Here is a 24,222-nt window from a genome sequence, read left to right on the forward strand (position 1 = left end):
TGAATTTATGAAATTCTTAGACAAATGGATGGAACTAGAAAATATCATCATGAGTGAGGTAACCCAGTCACAAAAGAACACACATGATATGCACTCACTGATAAGTGGATATTAGCCCAGAAACTCGGAATACCCAAGGTACAATTCACAAAGCACATGAAACTCAAGAAGAAGGAAGACCGAAGTGTGGATACTTTGATCCTTCTTAGAAGGGGGAACAAAATACCCATGGAAGGAGTTACAGAGACAAAGTGTGAAGCAGAGACTGAAGGAATGACCATCCAGAGACTGCCCTACCTGGGGATCCATCCCATATACAGTTACCAAACCCAGACACTATGGTGGATGCCAACAAGAACTTTCTGACAGGAGCCTGATACAGCTGTGTCCTGAGAGGCTCTGCCAGTGCCTGACAAATACAGAAGTGGATGCTCACAGCTAACCATTAGACAGAGCACAGGGTCCCCAAGGAAAGAGCTAGAGAAAGTACCCAAGGAGCTGAAGGGGTTTGCAGCCCCATAGGAGGAACAACAATATGAACTAACCAGTACCCCCAGAGCTCTCTGGGACTAAACCACCAACCAAAGAAAACACATGGTGGGACTCATGGCTCTAGCTGCATCCTCTAGCAGAGGATGGCCTAGTTAGTCATCAATGGGAGGAGAGGCCCTTGGTCCTGTGAAGGTTCGATGCCCCCAGTATAAGGGAATGCCAGGGCCAGGAAGTGGGAGTAGGTTGAGCTGGTGAGCAAGGGGAGTGGGGAGGGGTTAGGAGGTTTTGGAGGGGAATCTAGAAAAGGGGATAACATTTGCAGTGTAAATAAAGAAAATATATAATAAGAAAGAGAGAAAGAAAGAAAGAAAGAAAGAAAGAAAGAAAGAAAGAAAGAAAGAAAGAAAGAAAGAAAGAAAGAAAGGGAGAGAGAGAAAAGAGAAGAGAAGGGGAGGGGAGAAGAGAGGAGGGGAGAAGAGAGGAGGAGAGAAGAGAAGAGAAGAGAAGAGAAGAGAAGAGAAGAGAAGAGAAGAGAAGAGAAGAGAAGAGAAGAGAAGAGAAGAGAAGAGAAAGAAGAAAGTTGTCCTTATTTTTTTCTTAGTAAATACCGAGTATTTTTGGTTAGATTTTCTGTGAAACTTTTGGTAGCGCTTAGGAGGGAAGAAAGGTAGTTCATCTTGACATGTCTATGTCAAGTGATCTGCCATGTGCTTAAATGCAAAAACAAAATTATACAAATGAAATGTGGGATTATATAAAGACTTTATTTGGAGGCTAACTTTTTTATGCTCTTTGAGACTTCATAAGAGATGACTTGTTTTCATGTGCTTATGAATAAAATAGATGCCATGAAGTCCATGCCACGCACACAGAATATGATCTCAGGCCCTAGTCAGTACCTCCTGCAGCCAAGTGACAAGGATAAGAAGAACTGTTGCCCATTGGCTCCACCATGATCCTATGAAACATTCTTCCAGTTTTTTGAGAAAATAATTGGGGCTCTTTGACCACTACATAAATTGGAATTTACAGGTCTGTGTTTTGACTGACGCCAAATCAAGAGCGTGCTACTGAACCCAGCCAGTTAGTATGTTTTTCATGGTTGCTGATTAACCAATACACACATTAAGATATTAAGATATTAAGCATTGTTGTCACACAGTAAATGGCTTTTCTAAATCATGTTAAAGACAGATTTTTCTGCTATATAACCTCTACTTAATTCTTATGAAGTCAATATGTTTTCATATGTAGGGTTACAAAGTGACTCTGAAGATACACTGGATTTATTCTTTGAGTTCTGAGACAGGAAAATCACATTCTAGAAAAAAAAGAAAATATATCAAGTGTCAGACTTTCCTCAGATTTAACTGAATAATGTGAAGCTATTTACCTCCAGCTACAGATAAATAGATACAGTTATAAATATAATTTCCTTCCAAGTTTTACATAGGCTTCATCTTCATTGAAAGATGAGAACAATTCTCCATTAACTTCCCAAAACTATTTCATGTCCATCACATAGTATTCATTCACAATGTATAATAAGACTTAGGCTGATGAAAAGTTTTCAGTTGAGTTAAGCTCTGTGTGACTTGATTTAACATATTCTTAGTATCTTTGAGGTAAGGAAGATTTTTAAGATCTCAAAGTGGGCTAAACACATTCAGTGTGCAACAAGCCATTGCCAAGTTAAGACTGTTAGAGGATAGTTACTATTAGAGAAATTTTCCTGAGTAGAAGGGAGGCAGCTGTGTTCTAGTTTGAGTGAGCAGTATAGTCAGGAATCCCTGACTATAGGCAAACTCAATGTAATGCCAAGAGATACATTTAACTTCCTCAAACTTATGATTGTTTGTTTGGGGGGGGGGAAGAACCAAGATATATGTGATATACAACTATTTCTTGTCCAGGTATTCCTTATCATCTATACTTCTGTCTCCTCTCTCCAATATCTACTAAGGACCCTCCCCATTTAAAAAAAAAGCCACGTGGTATACATTTCACGATGGCTGATTATTCTGTCTGATATTCTTAGTGGCATTGACTAATATATCCCAGAGGAACACCAGGGAAGATTCAAGTGGCCTCTAGCATACTTACCCCAGAGAAAGCAGAGGAGCTCTGTTTCCACCACAGTGTGGCAGTGAGGACAGCCAGGCCAAGCTCCAACACACTGCTGATTAGCATCAGTGAAAAGACTCCCTAAATTCAGGAGAAGAGAGGATGGTGTGACTGAGTCAGCTGATGCCCTCATTCCTGGGTGGAAGGTGATTGTAAAGATGAAACCATCTTCACCATCAGAGACACCATCAAGAAGGGAAAGGATCCTCCCAGACCTACAGATGGGCTAAAATTGATGCCTGGTCCCTTTATTCCTTGGAGCAAGTAGGGGAAGAGAACAAGCTAAATCAACAAAGCCATTTTCTGCCATTTCTCACCCTTCTTGGACATGGATCCTGACTATACTGTTCACTCAATGAGGAAGTAGAGAGGAGTAGTGACCCCAGGTCAGAGTCAACAGTTCCTGCTCTTGGCTCTCTTGATTAGTGTGGGGCTGGGTAAGTCTTTAATTTTCTAGTTTCTGTATGCTCTCTTATCACACCTGTGTAGTATTTCCTCTGCAGAGACTTGTGAGGGTTAGTGAGGTTCTGATCATGCAAGCAAACTCTTTTTAAGTTGGCATTGATAGAACCTTCTTCCTTAGGATTGATTTGTGTGTGTGTGTGTGTGTGTATGTGTGTGTGTGTGTGTGTGTGTGTGTGTGTGATGGTGAAAGGCAGAAAAGCAATCCAGTTTCTAAGTCTGTGACATCAAAAATCAACTCAAAGAAGGATCTATGTAAAGAACACATATCCCGTGACTCTGTCCCAAGGTCTTCATGAAGATCGCTTGATAGGAAGGAAGATGAGTGTCACACTGTAAACTCTTCATTTATCTGCGCACACGGCACGGGTAGAAAAGAGACGGCGCATGCCTCCAGTACCTAGACACTGTCCCAGGAAATACACTCAAGCCAGTCTCTGACTTACAGTGTGAAACTATCCCATGATGCCATCATTCTTTGTGGTCCACCCAGATTCCTCCCCAATTCTTCAGGCTTCTAAAATCAGGCATAGTTATTCCAGATGTTAATTTTCTCGCATTGTTATGTGTCTAATGCAAACATTTTTTATTGTTGTGGTTTTCATAACTAAGGAAGACTCCCTGGGCCCAGCTCCATAAGGATCTGAGAAAGCCTGGGGTTGAGAACTGATTGACTGTGATTTGTCTAGCTGTCTCTTGCTCATCTGACTTTTATAGTTACAGGACTATGGATGTGTTTCTGATGAGATGGAGGCCCTCACATCCTGCCAGTTACTCTTCTCCATTTCTCTGGATTTCTTTTTCTCCTCATTTAACAATCCCATCTCTTTGTGTTGTAATGAAAGCAGCCTTGAGCTCACTTCCACACGGGCTTGGTGCTCCTTGCTACTGTGATTACTGGAGGGAGTAGATGCCCTGACTTCCCCCCTACCCCCGCATTTCCCACGCTGTTTCTCAACTTGTGGCTGAGGTTTGCTCAGTTCACTTCATGCCTGTACCACACACATGCACCATGGTTCATGCATTTCCTGATTATCTGTTTTCTTTTGTTTCGTTTTTCTGGTATGCTTGCCTCTCTTCACTCACTACCCCATAAAGTAAGACTCTTGGTTTGACAACCTCATCCTTTATGCCTCTAAAACTGCATCCTTTATTCCTCTAATGCCTTCTTAATCCTTAGAAAATAGGGGTGGTCTTTATAGTTTTATCATCTACTTAATTTGGTAATTTCCCTCAATATTTTGCTATTACTACACGACCACTCGGTGTAGAATTTTAACAATATGTTCATTCTTGCCTCTGTCTTCCATGACTCTGGCTTTATCCTAAATGTACAAGCAAGAGTTAAAATAAAAATAAAAATGTCTATGAAAATACCACAATGAAACCAATTACTTTATATATTAGTTTTAAAAACTAATAAATTAAAAACAAAAACAACAACAACAAAAAGAATGAACAGAGTTTTGAATCAGGGAACAGAAGAAATATGCTGTCAAAAAACATCTTTAAAACCTGGAACATTTCCTTTTGAAATACTTACAGTCAGAGCAGCTTTGGCCACGAAGCAGCTGTTTAATGGCTCAGGGCTAAAGAAATGATAAGCATCTTGGGTTGTGTCTAGTTGTGTGAAAGCCAGCTTACATTGCTGCAAGGCAGGCTCTAAAGCAGCCAAACTGACAGAGAGAATAGCGATGCCTGTAAGAGCAGAGAGGACACTCAGGATGCTCAGGGCTAGGCTGCTGTGAACCTGGAATGACAACACACATCACATATGCCTCTTATTCACTACACTATAATAGGCCCAGCTGCTTGTCTCTTTCAGGATCTAAACCTACAATAGTTTATTTCTCAATGCCCTCTAGTGTCTGCAAACATATAAACCCAGAAGGTAAATTATGATTGGGAAAGTATGATCCCATGCCAGACAGTACTTCAGAGGCAGGGAAGAAAATAGTGTCTTTCTATCAGCTTCATCTATGACTACAAGTAGCATCCTGTTAGATAAACCTGAAAATTCTCCGATAGCGTGTAGCCAAAGGTGGGAATACAGAACCCAAATTTTCCCTATCTACCAATACCTTTAGTGATACAATTTGGATCTTGCATGCCTCCCCTGACCCCAAAAAATTGTGTGATGAAGACCTAATTTCCAGGTGGATGCTAGTGTAAAGTGGTAGAAACATTTGCCAGTGTAGCCTGATTGAAGATTTGTCATACCTTGTTTCCAAACATGCTCTGCCTCTCTAGTAGTTCCAAAGGAACAGATTCACACAGTCATGTATGAAGACTTCTTAAAATGTAAGCCCAAATAAACCTTTCTTCTTCATAAGTTGATTCATCCCATGTGTTTGTTGCAGAAAGTAAATCTGACTCATATACTTAGAGACCTCCATGGAACCCTCAGAAACACACAAGAGTGGTGGGTAGAGTAGTTAATACTCCCACCACCTGGCATACAACCTCTCTCTCAAAAGCACATACACCTGAAGATAAATGTGAGGACCTGGTTTGTAACATCAACCAGGCCCTGGGGTGTGTATAAGCATATGACTGGCTATGCTAAGGGTAAGGTACAGAAGACTCTATCCTTTGTCAAAAGAGGACAAAGAATAATACAATATGAACACAAACAGTGAGAGGAAGAAAGAAAGCAGTCAAGACTGGGCGAATGTCAAGACACAAGACCAGATATCCCCAGATTAGTGTTCTCAAGTTGTCAGTTCCTCAGTGACTGTCTGCTGCCACCCTGGATCTCATGCTATACCATTTACAATATAGGGCGATAAATAAACTGATCTCAGAAGCAGCTTCCTTTCTTCCTTGGCTTATCAAACGTGAGAATTGAGCTAAGACTTTCTACAGGTTATAGATATATGTATGAAGGTAACAGAGTATACCCAACTGTCATATATTAGAGTGTGATTTGGCCTGATAGGCCAAGTTTCTTTTTAGGATTAAATAGATCACTTGGTTCTGATGCTTTGAAACACTAACAAGTCATACTCTTTAACTTCTTGATCAATAGTCACAATTGGCATGCTGAAAGTGAGTCCTGACAAAAGTGTCATAATTCATGTGTTATAGATTAAATGTGGAAGAAAACTCCTCATGTGAACAACATCTAATCTGTTTTCTTAAGTTCTTCATTTAGTGGGTAAAATTATACAGTAAACTCACAGCAGATGTACCTTTTCTATAAGCCTTTTCATTCCACCACTGATAAAAATTTTAATATTTTGTGGAAGAATTTTTGTTGTTTTGACAAAGTGCCTCATGTGATCAGCTTGAGGGAGTAATGAAATATTTTGTCTCGTTCCATGGATCAGACCATAATCATGGAGAGGTGTAGAGGAATTTTTATCCAACAACATGGCTGCTTTGGCAAGGGATCACATCCAAAGACCCAGCTCTGTGTAAACTGGCTGGAATGCAGACATGTCCTCAGTACACACATTTAAAGATAAAATTACTTTGTAGAGTGAAGCAGCATGTTTGAAAGTGATGACTAACTGAGAGGTAGACAAAGTGATGAATCAGAGAAAGATTTGACAGAAAGAGTTGGGGAAACCCGGCTCTCATGAGAGCAGCACAAAGAAAGAATCTATTTAAGAGCAGTGCAGGAAGGGAGCATCAGTCATTTGAGACAGTGCACTGAGAGCAGTGAATGGTGTTGAGTTCATTCATGAGGTCATGTAGTTCAGTGCAGGTCAGCAGAGGCAGCTGAAGACAGAGAATAAGAAGGAGCCAGATTAGAGCAAATTGCCAAAGTTAGTTTAAGGCCAAGCAAAGCAATTCAGCTAGCAGACAGATTAAATCAGTCAATTGGCAGAGGAATTTGAGCCAAAACAGCTGAGTTAAACTGGCCAGCCAGAGTTCAGAAAGAACTAGAAAAGGTGAGCTTATTCAGCAATAAGCTTCCAAGATGACAATTGTATCAGGCGAATAAAAGTTACATTTACAGAGAGCAGTTGGCAAAGCAGAAAAGATCACATGCGATGAAAGACAAAGAGAAAAAAGGGGTTTTTTTTTCCCTTTTGCTTCCTTTTAGATCATCTGAATCTTCAGCTTATAAATGGCTCCAGAGGTATGACTACTATTCTCCTAGGTATGCCCTAATGCAATGAAATTGATGATACCAGAGCCTGTTATTTATAGACAGCAGATTTTTTGCATGAGATTTTTGGTCTCTGATTGTTAATATCATATAGGCTTTTGGGCACCAAGACAGGAAAAACACACTCTGTACAGGGTTACAGGGAATTCAGAGTAAGTTCTTAAGTGTAAGAAATAGCTTCTAACTTTGAATATGGAGAAACTGGCTTAGGATTTTTTTTTGGGGTGGGGGGGTGGGGGCTTGGAAGTGTTCTTACTAAGTTCCATCTCCATTAGTTGTAAGTTATAGCTCTTGTACTTACCAAAGGCTTAGTCATCTTTTTCTCTGTGACAATAGACAGAATTCCAGAGATGGCAAACTGCTCGGGGAAGACAAAAACATTGTCAAGTCAGCTTGCAAGTATAGAATAGCTGCAGTGTTAGTATCTGGAGCCTATGAAGCACTCCAACGGGAAAAGCTCTGGTAAAAACTGACCGGTGACTCGAGCCCCGGGCTTCCTTGCCAGCAGAGTCTTGCCCAACACCCGCAAGGACCCACACGGGACTCCCCACGGGACCCTAAGACCTCTGGTGATTGGAACACAGCGCCTGCCCCAATCCAATCGCGCGGAACCTAAGACTGCGGTACATAGGGAAGCAGGCTACCCGGGCCTGATCTGGGGCACAAGTCCCTTCCGCTCGACTCGAGACTCGAGCCCCGGGCTACCTTGCCAGCAGAGTCTTGCCCAACACCCGCAAGGGCCCACACAGGACTCCCCACGGGACCCTAAGACCTCCGGTGAGTGGAACACAGCGCCTGCCCCAATCCAATCGCGCGGAACTTGAGACTGCGGTACATAGGGAAGCAGGCTACCCGGGCCTGATCTGGGGCACAAGTCCCTTCCGCTCGACTCGAGCCCCGGGCTTCCATGCCAGCAGAGTCTTGCCCAACACCCGCAAGGGCCCACACGGGACTCCCCACGGGATCCTAAGACCTCTGGTGAGTGGAACACAGCGCCTGCCCCAATCCAATCGCGCGGAACCTAAGACTGCGGTACATAGGGAAGCAGGCTACCCGGGCCTGATCTGGGGCACAAGTCCCTTCCACTTGACTCGAGCCCCGGGCTTCCTTGCCAGCAGAGTCTTGCCCAACACCCGCAAGGACCCACACGGGACTCCCCACGGGACCCTGAGACCTCTGGTGAGTGGAACACAGCGCCTGCCCCAATCCAATCGCGCGGAACTTGAGACTGCAGTACATAGGGAAGCAGGCTACCCGGGCTTGATCTGGGGCACAAACCCCTTCCACTCCACTCGAGCCCTGGGCTACCTTGCCAGCTGAGTCACCTGACACCCGCAAGGGCCCACACAGGATTCCACACGTGATCCTAAGACCTCTAGTGAGTGGAACACAACTTCTGCCAGGAGTCTGGTTCGAACACCAGATATCTGGGTACGTGCCTTGCAAGAAGAGAGCTTGCCTGCAGAGAATACTCTGCCCACTGAAACTAAGGAGAGTGCTACCCTCCAGGTCTGCTCATAGAGGCTAACAGAGTCACCTGAAGAACAAGCTCTTAACAGTGACAACTAAAACAGCTAGCTTCAGAGATTACCAGATGGCGAAAGGCAAACGTAAGAATCCTACTAACAGAAATCAAGACCACTCACCATCATCAGAACGCAGCACTCCCACCCCACCTAGTCCTGGGCACCCCAACACAACCGAAAATCTAGACCCAGATTTAAAAACATTTCTCATGATGATGATGGAGGACATCAAGAAGGACTTTCATAAGTCACTTAAAGAATTACAGGAGAGCACTGCTAAAGAGTTACAGGCCCTTAAAGAAAAGCAGGAAAACACAGCCAAACAGGTAGAAATCATTAAAGAAAAACAGGAAAACACATCCAAACAGGTGATGGAAATGAACAAAACCATACTAGACCTAAAAGGGGAAGTAGACACAATAAAGAAAACCCAAAGCGAGGCAACGCTGGAGATAGAAACCCTAGGAAAGAGATCTGGAACCATAGATGCAAGCATCAGCAACAGAATACAAGAAATGGAAGAGAGAATCTCAGGTGCAGAAGACTCCATAGAGAACATCGACACAACAGTCAAAGAAAATACAAAATGCAAAAGGATCCTAACTCAAAACATCCAGGTAATCCAGGACACAATGAGAAGACCAAACCTACGGATAATAGGAATTGATGAGAATGAAGATTTTCAACTTAAAGGGCCAGCTAATATCTTCAACAAAATAATAGAAGAAAACTTCCCAAACATAAAAAAAGAGATGCCCATGATCATACAAGAAGCCTACAGAACTCCAAATAGACTGGACCAGAAAAGAAATTCCTCCCGACACATAATAATCAGAACAACAAATGCACTAAATAAAGATAGAATATTAAAAGCAGTAAGGGAGAAAGGTCAAGTAACATATAAAGGAAGGCCTATCAGAATTACACCAGACTTTTCACCAGAGACTATGAAAGCCAGAAGAGCCTGGACAGATGTTATACAGACACTAAGAGAACACAAATGCCAGCCCAGGCTACTATACCCGGCCAAACTCTCAATTACCATAGATGGAGAAACCAAAGTATTCCACGACAAAACCAAATTCACACAATATCTTTCCACGAATCCAGCCCTTCAAAGGATAATAACAGAAAAGAAGCAATACAAGGACGGAAATCACGCCCTAGAACAACTAAGAAAGTAATCATTCAACAAATGAAAAAGAAGACAGCCACAAGAACAGAATGCCAACTCTAACAACAAAAATAAAAGGAAGCAACAATTACTTTTCCTTAATATCTCTTAATATCAATGGACTCAATTCCCCAATAAAAAGACATAGACTAACAGACTGGCTACACAAACAGGACCCAACATTCTGCTGCTTACAGGAAACCCATCTCAGGGAAAAAGGCAGACACTACCTCAGAGTGAAAGGCTGGAAAACAATTTTCCAAGCAAATGGACTGAAGAAACAAGCTGGAGTAGCCATTTTAATATCGGATAAAATCGACTTCCAACCCAAAGTTATCAAAAAAGACAAGGAGGGACACTTCATACTCATCAAAGGTAAAATCCTCCAAGAGGAACTCTCAATTCTGAATATCTACGCACCAAATGCAAGGGCAGCCACATTCATTAGAGACACTTTAGTAAAGCTCAAAGCACACATTGCACCTCACACAATAATAGTGGGAGACTTCAACACACCACTTTCTTCAAAGGACAGATCGTGGAAACAGAAACTAAACAGGGACACAGTGAAACTAACAGAAGTTATGAAACAAATGGACCTGACAGATATCTACAGAACATTTTATCCTAAAACAAAAGGATATACCTTCTTCTCAGCACCTCACGGGACCTTCTCCAAAATTGACCATATAATTGGTCACAAAACAGGCCTCAATAGATACAAAAATATTGAAATTGTCCCATGTATCCTATCAGACCACCATGGCCTAAGACTGATCTTCAATAACAACATAAATAATGGAAAGCCAACATTCACGTGGAAACTGAATAACACTCTTCTCAATGATACCTTGGTCAAGGAAGGAATAAAGAAAGAAATTAAAGACTTTTTAGAGTTTAATGAAAATGAAGCCACAACGTACCCAAACCTATGGGACACAATGAAAGCATTTCTAAGAGGGAAACTCATAGCGCTGAGTGCCTCCAAGAAGAAACGGGAGACAGCACATACTAGCAGCTTGACAACACATCTAAAAGCCCTAGAAAAAAAGGAAGCAAATTCACCCAAGAGGAGTAGACGGCAGGAAATAATCAAACTCAGGGGTGAAATCAACCAAGTGGAAACAAGAAGAACTATTCAAAGAATTAACCAAACGAGGAGTTGGTTCTTTGAGAAAATCAACAAGATAGATAAACCCTTAGCTAGACTCACTAAAGGGCACAGGGACAAAATCCTAATTAACAAAATCAGAAATGAAAAGGGAGACATAACAACAGATCCTGAAGAAATCCAAAACACCATCAGATCCTTCTACAAAAGGCTATACTCAACAAAACTGGAAAACCTGGATGAAATGGACAAATTTCTGGACAGATACCAGGTACCAAAGTTGAATCAGGATCAAGTTGACCATCTAAACAGTCCCATATCACCTAAAGAAATAGAAGCAGTTATTAATAGTCTCCCAACCAAAAAAAGCCCAGGACCAGATGGCTTTAGTGCAGAGTTCTATCAGACCTTCAAAGAAGATCTAATTCCAATTCTGCACAAACTATTTCACAAAATAGAAGTAGAAGGTACTCTACCCAACTCATTTTATGAAGCCACTATTACTCTGATACCTAAACCACAGAAAGATCCAACAAAGATAGAGAACTTCAGACCAATTTCTCTTATGAATATCGATGCAAAAATCCTCAATAAAATTCTCGCTAACCGAATCCAAGAACACATTAAAGCAATCATCCATCCTGACCAAGTAGGTTTTATTCCAGGGATGCAGGGATGGTTTAATATACGAAAATCCATCAATGTAATCCATTATATAAACAAACTCAAAGACAAAAACCACATGATCATCTCGTTAGATGCAGAAAAAGCATTTGACAAGATCCAACACCCATTCATGATAAAAGTTTTGGAAAGATCAGGAATTCAAGGCCCATACCTAAACATGATAAAAGCAATCTACAGCAAACCAGTAGCCAACATCAAAGTAAATGGAGAGAAGCTGGAAGCAATCCCACTAAAATCAGGGACTAGACAAGGCTGCCCACTTTCTCCCTACCTTTTCAACATAGTACTTGAAGTATTAGCCAGAGCAATTTGACAACAAAAGGAGATCAAGGGGATACAAATTGGAAAAGAGGAAGTCAAAATATCACTTTTTGCAGATGATATGATAGTATATATAAGTGACCCTAAAAATTCTACCAGAGAACTCCTAAACCTGATAAACAGCTTCGGTGAAGTAGCTGGATATAAAATAAACTCAAACAAGTCAATGGCCTTTCTCTATACAAAGAATAAACAGGCTGAGAAAGAAATTAGGGAAACAACACCCTTCTCAATAGTCACAAATAATATAAAATATCTTGGCGTGACTCTAACTAAGGAAGTGAAAGATCTGTATGATAAAAACTTCAAATCTCTGAAGAAAGAAATTAAGGAAGATCTCAGAAGATGGAAAGATCTCCCATGCTCATGGATTGGCAGGATCAACATTGTAAAAATGGCTATCTTGCCAAAAGCAATCTACAGATTCAATGCAATCCCCATCAAAATTCCAACTCAATTCTTCAACGAATTGGAAGGAGCAATTTGCAAATTTGTCTGGAATAACAAAAAACCTAGGATAGCAAAAAGTCTTCTCAAGGATAAAAGAACTTCTGGCGGAATCACCATGCCAGACCTAAAGCTTTACTACAGAGCAATTGTGATAAAAACTGCATGGTACTGGTATAGAGACAGACAAGTAGACCAATGGAATAGAATTGAAGACCCAGAAATGAACCCACACACCTATGGTTACTTGATCTTCGACAAGGGAGCTAAAACCATCCAGTGGAAGAAAGACAGCATTTTCAACAATTGGTGCTGGCACAACTGGTTGTTATCATGTAGAAGAATGCGAATCGATCCATACTTATCTCCTTGTACTAAGGTCAAATCTAAGTGGATCAAGGAACTTCACATAAAACCAGAGACACTGAAACTTATAGAGGAGAAAGTGGGGAAAAGCCTTGAAGATATGGGCACAGGGGAAAAATTCCTGAACAGAACAGCAATGGCTTGTGCTGTAAGATCGAGAATTGACAAATGGGACCTAATGAAACTCCAAAGTTTCTGCAAGGCAAAAGACACCGTCAATAAGACAAAAAGACCACCAACAGATTGGGAAAGGATCTTTACCTATCCTAAATCAGATAGGGGACTAATATCCAACATATATAAAGAACTCAAGAAGGTGGACTTCAGAAAATCAAATAACCCCATTAAAAAATGGGGCTCAGAACTGAACAAAGAATTCTCACCTGAGGAATACCGAATGGCAGAGAAGCACTTGAAAAAATGTTCAACATCCTTAATCATCAGGGAAATGCAAATCAAAACAACCCTGAGATTCCACCTCACACCAGTCAGAATGGCTAAGATCAAAAATTCAGGTGACAGCAGATGCTGGCGTGGATGTGGAGAAAGAGGAACACTCCTCCATTGTTGGTGGGAGTGCAGGCTTGTACAACCACTCTGGAAATCAGTCTGGCGGTTCCTCAGAAAACTGGACATAGTACTACCGGAGGATCCAGCAATACCTCTCCTGGGCATATATCCAGAAGATGCCCCAACAGGTAAGAAGGACACATGCTCCACTATGTTCATAGCAGCCTTATTTATAATAGTCAGAAGCTGGAAAGAACCTAGATGCCCCTCAACAGAGGAATGGATACAGAAAATGTGGTACATCTACACAATGGAGTACTACTCAGCTATTAAAAAGAATGAATTTATGAAGTTCCTAGCCAAATGGATGGACCTGGAGGGCATCATCCTGAGTGAGGTAACACATTCACAAAGAAACTCACACAATATGTATTCACTGATAAGTGGATATTAGCCCCAAACCTAGGATACCCAAGATATAAGATATAATTTGTTAAACACATGAAACTCAAGAAGAATGAAGACTGAAGTGTGGACACTATGCCCCTCCTTAGATTTGGGAACAAAACACCCATGGAAGGAGTTACAGAGCCAAAGTTTGGAGCTGAGATGAAAGGATGGACCATGTAGAGACTGCCATATCCAGGGATCCACCCCATAATCAGCATCCAAACGCTGACACCATTGCATACACTAGCAAGATTTTATTGAAAGGACCCAGATGTAGCTGTCTCTTGTGAGACTATGCTGGGGCCTAGCAAACACAGAAGTGGATGCTCACAGTCAGCTAATGGATGGATCATAGGGCTCCCAATGGAGGAGCTAGAGAAAGTAGCCAAGGAGCTAAAGGGATCTGCAACCCTATAGGTGGAACAACATTATGAACTAACCAGTACCCCGGAGCTCTTGACTCTAGCTGCATATATATCAAAAGATGGCCTAGTCGGCCATCACTGGAAAGAGAGGCCCATTGGACTTGCAAACTTTATATGCCCCAGTACAGGGGAACACCAGGGCCAAAAAGGGGAAGTGGGTGGGCAGGGGAGTGGGGGTGGGTGGATATGGGGGACGTTTGGTATAGCATTGGAAATGTAAATGAGTTAAATACCTAATAAAAAATGGAAAAAAAAAAAACTGACCGGTGATTTTAGACACATGTAGATGCATAGATGTTCTCCTTTCCCATGTGATACGTAGAAAGTTTTCAGAAAAGATAGATTTGAGCTTGAATCTATACCCTTAAAATTAATGAGCACCTTAAAAGTTAGCAATTAGTGTTTTCTTACGGGAAAAAAATTTTGGAAGTCTGATCTTTGAATAAAAATACAAGATAAGTAGTTTAGAATGAAAAGTACCAAGAAATTGCTGTTTTGGATTTGTACCTCCATTAATAAAGGAATATCATTTACTTGGTGGCATACATTAAACCACATTTAAATATCTGAGAAAATCCCATGCTGAGTAATGTTTTTCATGTGCTGTCACACTCAGTGTGCTAGTATTTTGATGAAGAATTTTGAAATTACATTCTTGAGAATTTCACCTTTAGTTTCCTTTTCTTGTAATACCTTTGTTTGCCTTTTGTGCAAGAATAAGACTAGCTCGAAAATGGCTTCTGAAGCGTATCCTTCAAATTTTTTTAAGAGTTTGAAAATAATATCTACTTGTTCCTTAAAGAAAAACAGGATCCAATTTGTTAACTGCAGCGCAAGAGCTGAAAACCAGGTGAATCTGACACCAGGTGAATGAGAACAAAAGGCAGGAGGGCTGGATGGTGTGAACTCTTTCTTAAACACTGTTCAGAAAGTCAAGCAAAATATGTCCTCAGACTCAGTAGACTTAAGAAAGTTAAGTTAATAGAACGTTTCTGAAGATGAATTTTAAAATGCAAGACCATCTGATGTTTCAGTCTCCAGAATTTATCAGTGTGCCCATACACATAATTCCTTTCCTTGGTGATGTTGAGGGTTAAACCCAGCCCCTCATACACACTACTCCAGTGGTCTACTGTTGAGCTACTGCATCAGCTCTAAGTGTGTGTTCTTAAAGTTAAACTAAAAGTAACTCCATGACTTTCCCCATGGGAACAATGCTGATTGACATGAGAAGACCACGGAATGAAGAGGAAGAAAACTTGAAGAATAAAGACAACACCACAACTCCATGCAAAGGGTTACTTCAGCAGTAAAATGGTGTTGACAGCATGAATCTTTCACAAGATCTGACAGAATGGCACCTCCCCTCTCTCATCACCTATTCATTCATTATCCTGGCCTCAATTAGATCTGCAAACAGTCCACAAAATGTTGGCCAACGACTATCAAAGTCATCAAGTAAAGTCACCATAAGGAAAACATAAGAGGTTTAGATGAGGAAGTCAGGAGAAAACCAAGAAGGGACAACGACTAAGGGTTCTAGAATAGACCCTGGGACAAAAGAAGAATATTCATGGACAATGGATGAAGTCAATGTATTGGCCTGACTAAAGCAGAAATCATTGACACAACAGAAGAAAAGGTTGATCTGTGGATGAATCAAAGGGAGAAACGTAGGAGGGAAAAAAACCTGTTACTGAGCTGTAATGATCAGATAGGAAGCCACGGTGACCCAAAAACTCAATTCTGAGTGAAATTCATCCACATCAGTCTACAGGAGAGCCATCCTCTGAGAAAAGGACCTTCATTACCTCCTTACCCCAAACATGAAGCAGGCTCAGAGGAATATCCAGTCTATCACCCTGAATGCCTCCAACAATGTCAGATCCTAAAAACGAAAGTGTTCCTTTCCGCAGTGCAGTCCACTGTATGACCTTGCACGATACAGGAAGTTCTAGATCATTTGGGTGCCACTTCCTAGACTTTTCCCTAAAGCCAGGAAGCCACTAAACTCATGAGCTCAAGAGATGTCATGAAAGTGTAATATTGACAAGAAATATTTATTTGAGCTACATGAAAATACCTTCAAGATGACATAACTGCCCTTCCACACTAAGACCTTCTCTGATAACAGACAGAAGAACAAAGTCTACCATTGACCTCTTTTTCACAGTATACAGAAATGCAGCTGGGTTAAAAACCCCCTTCTGTAGCCTTGCCATCTTATTCCCCACAGAAGTCCTACTTACAAACAAAGCTCCTACAAATGGGTAGCCAGATTCTAACAGGATGGAAAACACTGAGGTAAAGTGTAGATTGGAGGGAACAGATGCCAAAATGATTCCCAGAGCCAACACCATCACAGCACACATGATCTGGATTGCCTGTTGAGAGAAGGGAGATGGTGATTAAAGCAGCAATGACAAGAAGGACCTCTCCACTTTTCCCATGGTGCCTAGGCATTGTCATCTACAACATCCCAGTGAGCACACAGACACTGTACAAGTTCTGCAGTGAGAGAGGAAAGCTCATTCTGGTGGAGATGTAGTTCTGCTAGAATGTTGAGTCACCTTCAATTATTTCTGTCATGCTCATGACCCCTTCTGGCATCTTCTGGCTGGGGCTGAACTTCAGTGCATAGTTAGGAAGTCTCCTGCTCCCTCTTGTGGGATGAAGAGGTATCTGAAAGCCCACTCACTGAGAACTGGAATGTGGAAACCTCTCCACACATCATGCAGATCCCACAGAACACCACATAGGACTAGCCTCTCTGCCCTGCTCCACAGCACCTTCAGTCCCGGTGTCCGGTCTGGTAATCCCTTGCCTCTATATTAAAAGGGAAATTTTATCTTCCTGATGCCCTTCTTTACCTCAAGACTCACAACAGTTGTAATTTTGATTAAGCAAATTTATAAATGTTTTGTTACATGAGCTTCAAAGAAATCCAGAGAATTAAATGTATGTCTAAGCTAAGACCATCAGTTCCATTAAGTTTTGGGACTGAGTAACACAGAGGCCCATGCAGTGTGTTTCGTAGAAACAACACTGACAAAACACCTTCATCTTTCCTCATAGCACAAAATATATGTTCTTTCTCATCTCCCTGTACCTAAAAGTCTTGTTAGTATGTCCTGGAGGAGCACAGAGAAATGAACCAATGGTCTTTTTTTTTTTTTTATCATCTCTTCTCACTAAAGAGGAGAAGGATGTTCTGTACTCAATGAGCACATAGAATGTAGCTACAAATGTTTTCATAAATAAAATACTTAGCAAGTACTATCCAAAAATAATAATGATAAAAAAGAACAAAATCTCAATGGCTGCTGGAATAAGGTCATTGAATTACAGCGCAAGCATGTTAAAACAGGGTAAATACTTGCCAGTTTGTGGAAAGTCTTAGAGATGTAAGCAGCATTCCAAGGGGCTTCCACCAGTCTACAGACCACTCTGTGATCACTCTGTCAAAACTTAAGGCTTCCCACCCCTAAATTTATCTCTGGTCCTAATACATAGAGCCTCTCCCTCTGCCCTCCAACCACCCCAGGGTGTTCTGTGTGGAATTTACCGCCATCACTTTGATCTCAGCCTTTAGATGTTTCTTCAGGCTGTCTTGGCTCTGGTGGGAAGGCTGGGGTTTGTCTGTTTGGGGAAAGCTGATTCCATTTGGTGAAATCACTGTGACAGTCTCACTGGTCACTACTTGTGGAATCATGATGGAGCTTCCACGGCTGGAAGAGAAAATGGACTTAGCTCTTACAAAGAACTGCACACCCATCTTCCCACTCTCAAATCTGTAGGTGAGTACCTTACTGCATTCTTGACTTATCCTCCAAGGGAAGAAACTAGAAGACTAAAGAAAATGTAAAATCCCAAACCTTAGATTCAGAAGGATTTTTTTTTTCTGCTTGAGATAGAGGGTTGTTTTTAGACAATGAATATATACATAACATGACAACTCCCACTGATCCCAGTGAACAGAGCCAAATGTTTACATAAAACTTGTAGATTGGAACTGTTGAAATGACTCAGCAAATAAAGGCATTTGACTTCAAGCCTGAAGGTCTGAGTTCGATCTGCTGGACCCATGTAGCAGGAGAGATTCATTGCAAGCTGTCTGTGACCTGCAGATTTGCCTTAACACACATTCACCTGCATGCATACACACATATACACACAAAGAGCTATAATAAAAAGACTTTCAAAATGTAGCATTAATTTCCTAGTTGCTATCATGTTTGAGTGCACTGTCCCTTATTCTGATGAGTTTTATCCTCAGGTTGTTCTACCAGTCTTGAGATATAATTAAAATTTGATCTTCAATCTTTTCCAATTTATGCTACTACTCAAACTACTGAGAGCTATTTGTTCATTGTTTGTCTCATAGTGTTATTTCCAGCATATTTCATCATAGTTTAGAACCCTCACAGTAATTCTATTTGTTAGTAATGTCATAATCAAAAAAGAATTTCAGAGGTAAATTTTGATTCATGTGTGAAAATAACACATGATTTTATAATGACATAGGCTTGATGCTAAATAGATATTTAAAGTTTTTGTTATTAACCAGTTGCCTACACACAGTTGGGTGCTGGATCCCAGCTGTCTCTGTCTCTGGTTCCTCACCCTATTTTCCCACCTGCCTGCGGCAGCCTGTGTCTAAGTCTCCTCAGTGTGGAGAAGCACCTGAATGCAGAGTGAGAAGCCCTGGAGTTGTAACCTGAGGTTCAAGATTAGAACTGTGCCCTTGTTAGGAAGAACCAAGTTGCCTGTGGAATTGGTTTCTGAGCTCAGTTTGCCTCTCTTTTCTGTTCCACTCTCAGACCTTAGACTGCCTAATTAGTGAATGGCTTAAAAGCCTTTGCAGGTACAAGAGCTCTGCTTTTGTTAATTACATGACCTTAGGACAGTGACCACCAAGATCATGGAACTAAAACCAGCCAGGACCGATATAAACCCAATACCCATTCCGTTTGCCCATTTAGTTCTGAAGTGTCCCAGTGTCTCTATTGCTTCCATAAGCACCAGCAATCTCTTACAGTGCAGTCCCAGAAATAGAGTGCTGTACAAAGGAATTTCTCTTCAGGGTTGCCTACCTGAGCCTGTGCGCCTTGTCACCCAGTCACTTCCAGCTGAGCTCTCAGAAACCCCAAGAGCTTTAACTATGGGTTTTCTCAGTCTGATCCTTGGTTCCTTCTTGTGAAGTTCTAACTGTCCCAGCCCTTCCTTCTTCTGTGCTCACTGCACAGGAAGTGGCGCTTACAGTCTGGACATGTGAATGTGCCTTTACTTCCTTTTTCATAGACTTCCAGTAACCAGGAAAATGACTAATTGGACCAGTTCTGGGAGACTTGTAGGTTACTTTTCCTTCCCATAAAATATCATCATGACAGCACTGACATTTTTATCACTGGTTTGAATTTTGTGTCTCTCTAATTATCCTAGATCTAGAATACACATTCAGTGGCAGAGCTGAACCTGCTGAGCATCTCAGAGACCCTAATTTCTGATCTGATCCTCAGTGTGCATTATGCTTACGTGTCTATTGGGTGCCAATGGACAGAGTGAACCAAGTTGTTATGAAAACTGACAAAGGTGTTCTTCTTCCGAGCTGGTTTGCGTCTGCGAAGGATAGCATTGCCTTCAGATCCTGACTTAGTGTCAGTGGAGTTCTGCACATTCCATCTTGGCCCACAATGATATGAGTATCACAAAACCAAGCAAAAACTTCCGTTCTTCCCAAACTTATGAGTCATGAAAGTTGTGGCAGAGATGGAACAAGGAAGATGAACAGAGTTAGACGTCATATTCCCCAAGGCCAGTGATCTTGTGGTGTTAAGTAGAATGTCAGTCAGAGTAGCTTTTCTCAGCTCTGTAACTACTCCATGCTAGAGGGATCATGCATGGGGTTAAAAACTAAAATCTACAGGTAAATAAATAATATGCTACATTTATAAAGGCTTTAATCAATGAACTTAACAAAATATTTAATGATTTCTGCAAAGCTCAAAAATCTAGATCACTATTAGAATACAACTAAGTTTTTCTTTGGTAGTTAGACAGTTACCAGGAAACACTTCCAATCAAAAAAGGGGGGGCAAAAATAGACATGAATACCCAATGGTCTCATGGGCACTGTTTTTTTTTCTTTTATTGATTCTTTGCAAATTTCACATCATGTACCACAGCCCCACTTACCTCCCCCTCCTCTGGTACCTGTCCTCCACCCTTGCCATCTCCCCCCAGCAAAGAAAAAAAAATCTCATTGTGGAAGCTGTAGTGTGTCACAGTGTATCCCACAGTATTCCCTTTTGTCTAAATTTATTTGCTTGAAAATATCTGTTGCAATGATTCTTGGTCTGGTATGAGACCTCTGACTTCTGCTATTCTATCAATACTGAAACCTCACTGGGACTCCTCTCAGATATCCTGTTGCCCTGTGTCATGGAGATCTTATAGCTTTGGATCTATAGGACCACTCCCTTCATACACTCCAGCTGTTCATCGATGAGGTAGATATTGGGGTGGGTCAATTCAAAGCCCTGAACCTGGGCCTGAGAAGTTTATGAGCTTGTCAGATCACAAGCTCTCAGGCCCTTGGTGCAGCTCACTGGCAAATGCCAGTGAGGGACAGGACCACTTCTCACACTCTCAGAACCCTGGGGCCAGCTCTCCCACCTGCCATAGATGGCAAAGGAAGAGGGAGGGAGAAGGTATCTCTCCATCACCCACTCTGTCTCATGGCAAGCTAGTTGCAGACATGTTTACACCCTTGGGGCCCACTCACTGGCAGACCCCACATCCGGGTCAGCTCTACTGTGCTGACCAGGTGAGGTGCAGGTCTCACCCTAAGTGCTGCATCTGGGGGTGGGGGTAAGTCTAGCTCTCCAGCTCTCATGATCCCAGGGCCAGGTCTTCTACCTGCCAAAGGTGGTGAGGGGAGAGGTAGGAGGAGGCTGTCTCTTCCTTGTTCCTGCCACACAAGGGAGACTCCTATGCTCCTATCCTTGAAGGCTGCTCACCTGCAACTCCTCAAGTGTGGGCCCTACTCTTTTGAGAACTTGAGCTGGCTAGGGGCGAAGTCAGCTTTCCTGCTCTTAGCCCACCAGAGCCAACTCTCTCAAGATGCTCAGATGAGACCTCAGATATCAAGATGTCCCCAATCAGCAGCCCAGACCAGAGACATCTGCTTAGCCTTCACTCGTGACAGACTTCTGCTGCTGTAGGGCCTCAGACCCAGATGTGGTCCATGGCAGCTGCACAGGCCAGGACCCCACCATGGTCCCAAGTGGCATCACTGGCACTCACATCTGGCTGTTCCTCACTACCCTGGAGTCTCCAGCTCTGCTTCTCTCCATTGTGCCCACACCCTTCTGTTTCTCTTTCTCTTCAATTTCTCCTCCACTTGCTTGCTCCTTTTGGTGGTGCCAGGGGTCTCTGAGCACCTGAGCATCTCAGGAGTGGTCTCAGGAATGCCAAGCCTCAGTTATGCACTATGGAACCAGACAGGAATCATCTCGGTCACGGTCTACAGGATCACACGTGTGGGGCATCCAACTGATGATCATTTCAGGCTGGATGCATGTCCAAGCCCCATGACACCAGTCTTGTGGTCATCTTAGGCACACTCCTTGACCCCTACCTCCCAGTTATTCCTTCTTCTATCACAGGCTTACTCTTTCCCAGGGTGTACAGTCCCATGTGGGGTCCTTCTAGTCTCTGTCGTGCTCTCCACCCTGGGAACCCATCCAGTCCTGCCTGGCATCAGACTGGTGATCATTTCAGGCTCACTTTTTTCAAGGAATGTTAGGCTACTAATCATTCAGATGTTCAAAGCTCAGAACACTGAGTGCAGACCTAGTGTAGACCTAGTATAGACCTAGCCTCTTTCCTCTCTGCCACCTGCTGACACACAAGTGACACACCAGAAACTATTATTTTATTATTGGCTATGACTTGTGCCTGTCCCTCTGGATCCAGGGGTCATAAGGTTAGTGAGCAGCTCTGGGGCTTACTAGCCACTTCACTCAGAAGTCATCAAACTCTGTAGGATACAATTGGCATACTTTTTGCACCATCTACTTCATCCCATTTCCTGATTTCAAGCCAGAAGAATCTTCTGCAGGTCTCATAGTAAAACAATGGCCAGATGTGCCCAGACTGAAAGAGAAGATGGATTCCTGATGTGTTTTCAGTATCCCAGAGAAATTTATTGTAACAAGATGTTGGAGTAAAATCTAGAAACCTCTAGAATTCTCAACATCATGGAATGTTCTATGAGGTGGCATATTTTGAAACAGGGATTGTGGAAAGAGCAGCTTTTCTTTAGTCATTGTGCCACCATTAATGTCAGGATGTCATTCAACACTCTTCACTAATATTTTCTCTTCATTTGTGTGGGGCACACCTGTGTATAAAATGTGATACCACTTCTGTGAGATGGTCAATGTCTTAGCCAGAATTCTCTAGAGGAGCAGAACTGAGAGAATGAATGTGTATGTATTATATATACATATATTTATATATTGCAAAGGGAAGTTATTAGATGAGTTTACATGATCCCAGCTAAGCAGTTAAACAGTGCAGAGGAGACGAGTCACTCAGCCCATGAAGCTTGATGTCTTCACAGTCTCAATCTGGCACTGAAAGCCTGGGGGATTCCTGGAGATCTGCTAATCTTTAGTCTATGTTGGAAGGCCAAAGAAGTTGGGTTCAGTTTGGCAGCCAATAATGGGAGCAGCAGCAATAATAACAGAGCCGATGTGCAAAACTACACCAGCAGGTGGCAGCACCTCTTCTTTCCAACCCTCTATTTCTGTATTGCTGTGGGAAGATATTGCCCACTTACAATCAGGGAGAGTATTCTCCATCCAGTTAATCCTCCTTTGAAATCCCCTTAAAGACTGCCCTCCAGAATCTCTCTTCATTGGTTGCAGATCTGATTAAGTTCACACAAAAAAATATGTTTTTAAAGATTTATTTATTATTATATCTAAGTACACTGTAGCTGTCTTCAGATGCACCAGAAAAGGGCATCAGATCTCATTATGGATGGTTGTGAGCCACCATGTGGCTGCTGGGATTTGAACTCAGGACCTTTGGAAGAGCAGTCAGTCCTCTTAACTGCTGAGCTGTCTCTCCAGCCCTCACACAAAAATGATTAATCGCCATAATGATCAGTTGACTTTGATTCTATCATAGAGGATATTATTATACATGAACCTAGAATAATTAGGTGTGCCAATTCAAAGAAAAAAAAACTCAAAAGAACTTGACATCTTTGCTTCCCTGTTTTCTCAAAGTACACTACCATTCATTCTAAACCAGTAAAGAAATGAATTCTGCCCTGTGATCATGAAAGAGAACCAGAATCACTATAGGACACGGCAATCCATCCAACAGCACAAGCATAGCCTACAACTTATAAGCAAGCACTTGACAAAACTATATCCCTATCTTGACACATGGATGCTGAGTGTCAATAAAGATGTGGGGGTTTATTTAAGTTTCTAGGTTTGTGTAACTGATTACAATGCAATAGAAAATGCTTGAACCAAGCCTACCAGGGTTCCAACAGGTTACTTTGCATCCAAGGAAAGAGGGGCACACATCAACACAGAAGTCTACTGTACTTTAAATGATCACAAATAATTCCTACCCTAAAAATAAATTCATACTGAGGAATGTAAGAAATGGAAGTCCAAGTTCCAAACATATCCTCTAGATCACAAGACCCAAAGAGAAAAGGCCCTGGCCAAAGTCTGGAAGTGTGATTCTTTGCTGCCTGTGCCCCGGACTACTCGATGCCCAACCCTGCCTGCCCTTGGGGGTTGGAGGTGAGGTGACACGGAATCAACAACACAGAGGTCGCAGGTGCCATTCCTCCTACAACTCTTGTACCTGGGTCCTTCGAGGGCTGGCTGTAAAGATGCCTAATTGTTCTGAAGTCACTTCTAGCTGTCCATAGACGTGTCTGATTGCCAACAATTTTCAACTTGGTTTTAGCTCAACTC

At 42.1% G+C, this 24,222-nt stretch overlaps 1 protein-coding gene and 1 pseudogene across 1 annotated transcript; both read right to left on the reverse strand.

Moving 5' to 3' along the window:
* Nucleotides 1–1,237: 1,237 nt before the first annotated feature.
* Nucleotides 1,238–19,436, reverse strand: Ms4a6d (membrane-spanning 4-domains, subfamily A, member 6D). Its single transcript, NM_026835.2, has 7 exons — nt 19,306–19,436; nt 17,778–17,940; nt 16,462–16,596; nt 7,497–7,553; nt 4,622–4,828; nt 2,596–2,697; nt 1,238–1,813 (listed from the first exon to the last, which is right to left on the reverse strand). Exons 2-7 carry the CDS (start codon nt 17,922–17,924, stop codon nt 1,718–1,720), a joined length of 744 nt encoding a protein of 247 aa, NP_081111.1. The 5' UTR covers nt 17,925–17,940; nt 19,306–19,436; the 3' UTR covers nt 1,238–1,717.
* A 2,575-nt stretch (nt 19,437–22,011) lies between these two features.
* Gm24599 lies at nt 22,012–22,190 on the reverse strand (annotated as a pseudogene).
* Nucleotides 22,191–24,222: the final 2,032 nt, after the last annotated feature.

Source organism: Mus musculus, chromosome 19 (assembly GCF_000001635.26).
Source record: "Mus musculus strain C57BL/6J chromosome 19, GRCm38.p6 C57BL/6J".
Taxonomy (NCBI): Eukaryota; Metazoa; Chordata; class Mammalia; order Rodentia; family Muridae; genus Mus; species Mus musculus.

What these genes read in the sequence shown, in the direction of transcription:
- Ms4a6d (NM_026835.2), bottom strand. Translation starts at nt 17,924, where the DNA reads ATGATTCCACAAGTAGTGACCAGTGAGACTGTCACAGTGATTTCACCA. An exon ending in CTGAGATCAAAGTGATGGCG is followed by an intron (nt 16,597 to 17,777) that starts GTAAATTCCACA and finishes TTCTCTCAACAG; the next exon opens with GCAATCCAGATCATGTGTGC. An exon ending in AAAAGATGACTAAGCCTTTG is followed by an intron (nt 4,829 to 7,496) that starts GTAAGTACAAGA and finishes TTGTCATTCCAG; the next exon opens with GTTCACAGCAGCCTAGCCCT.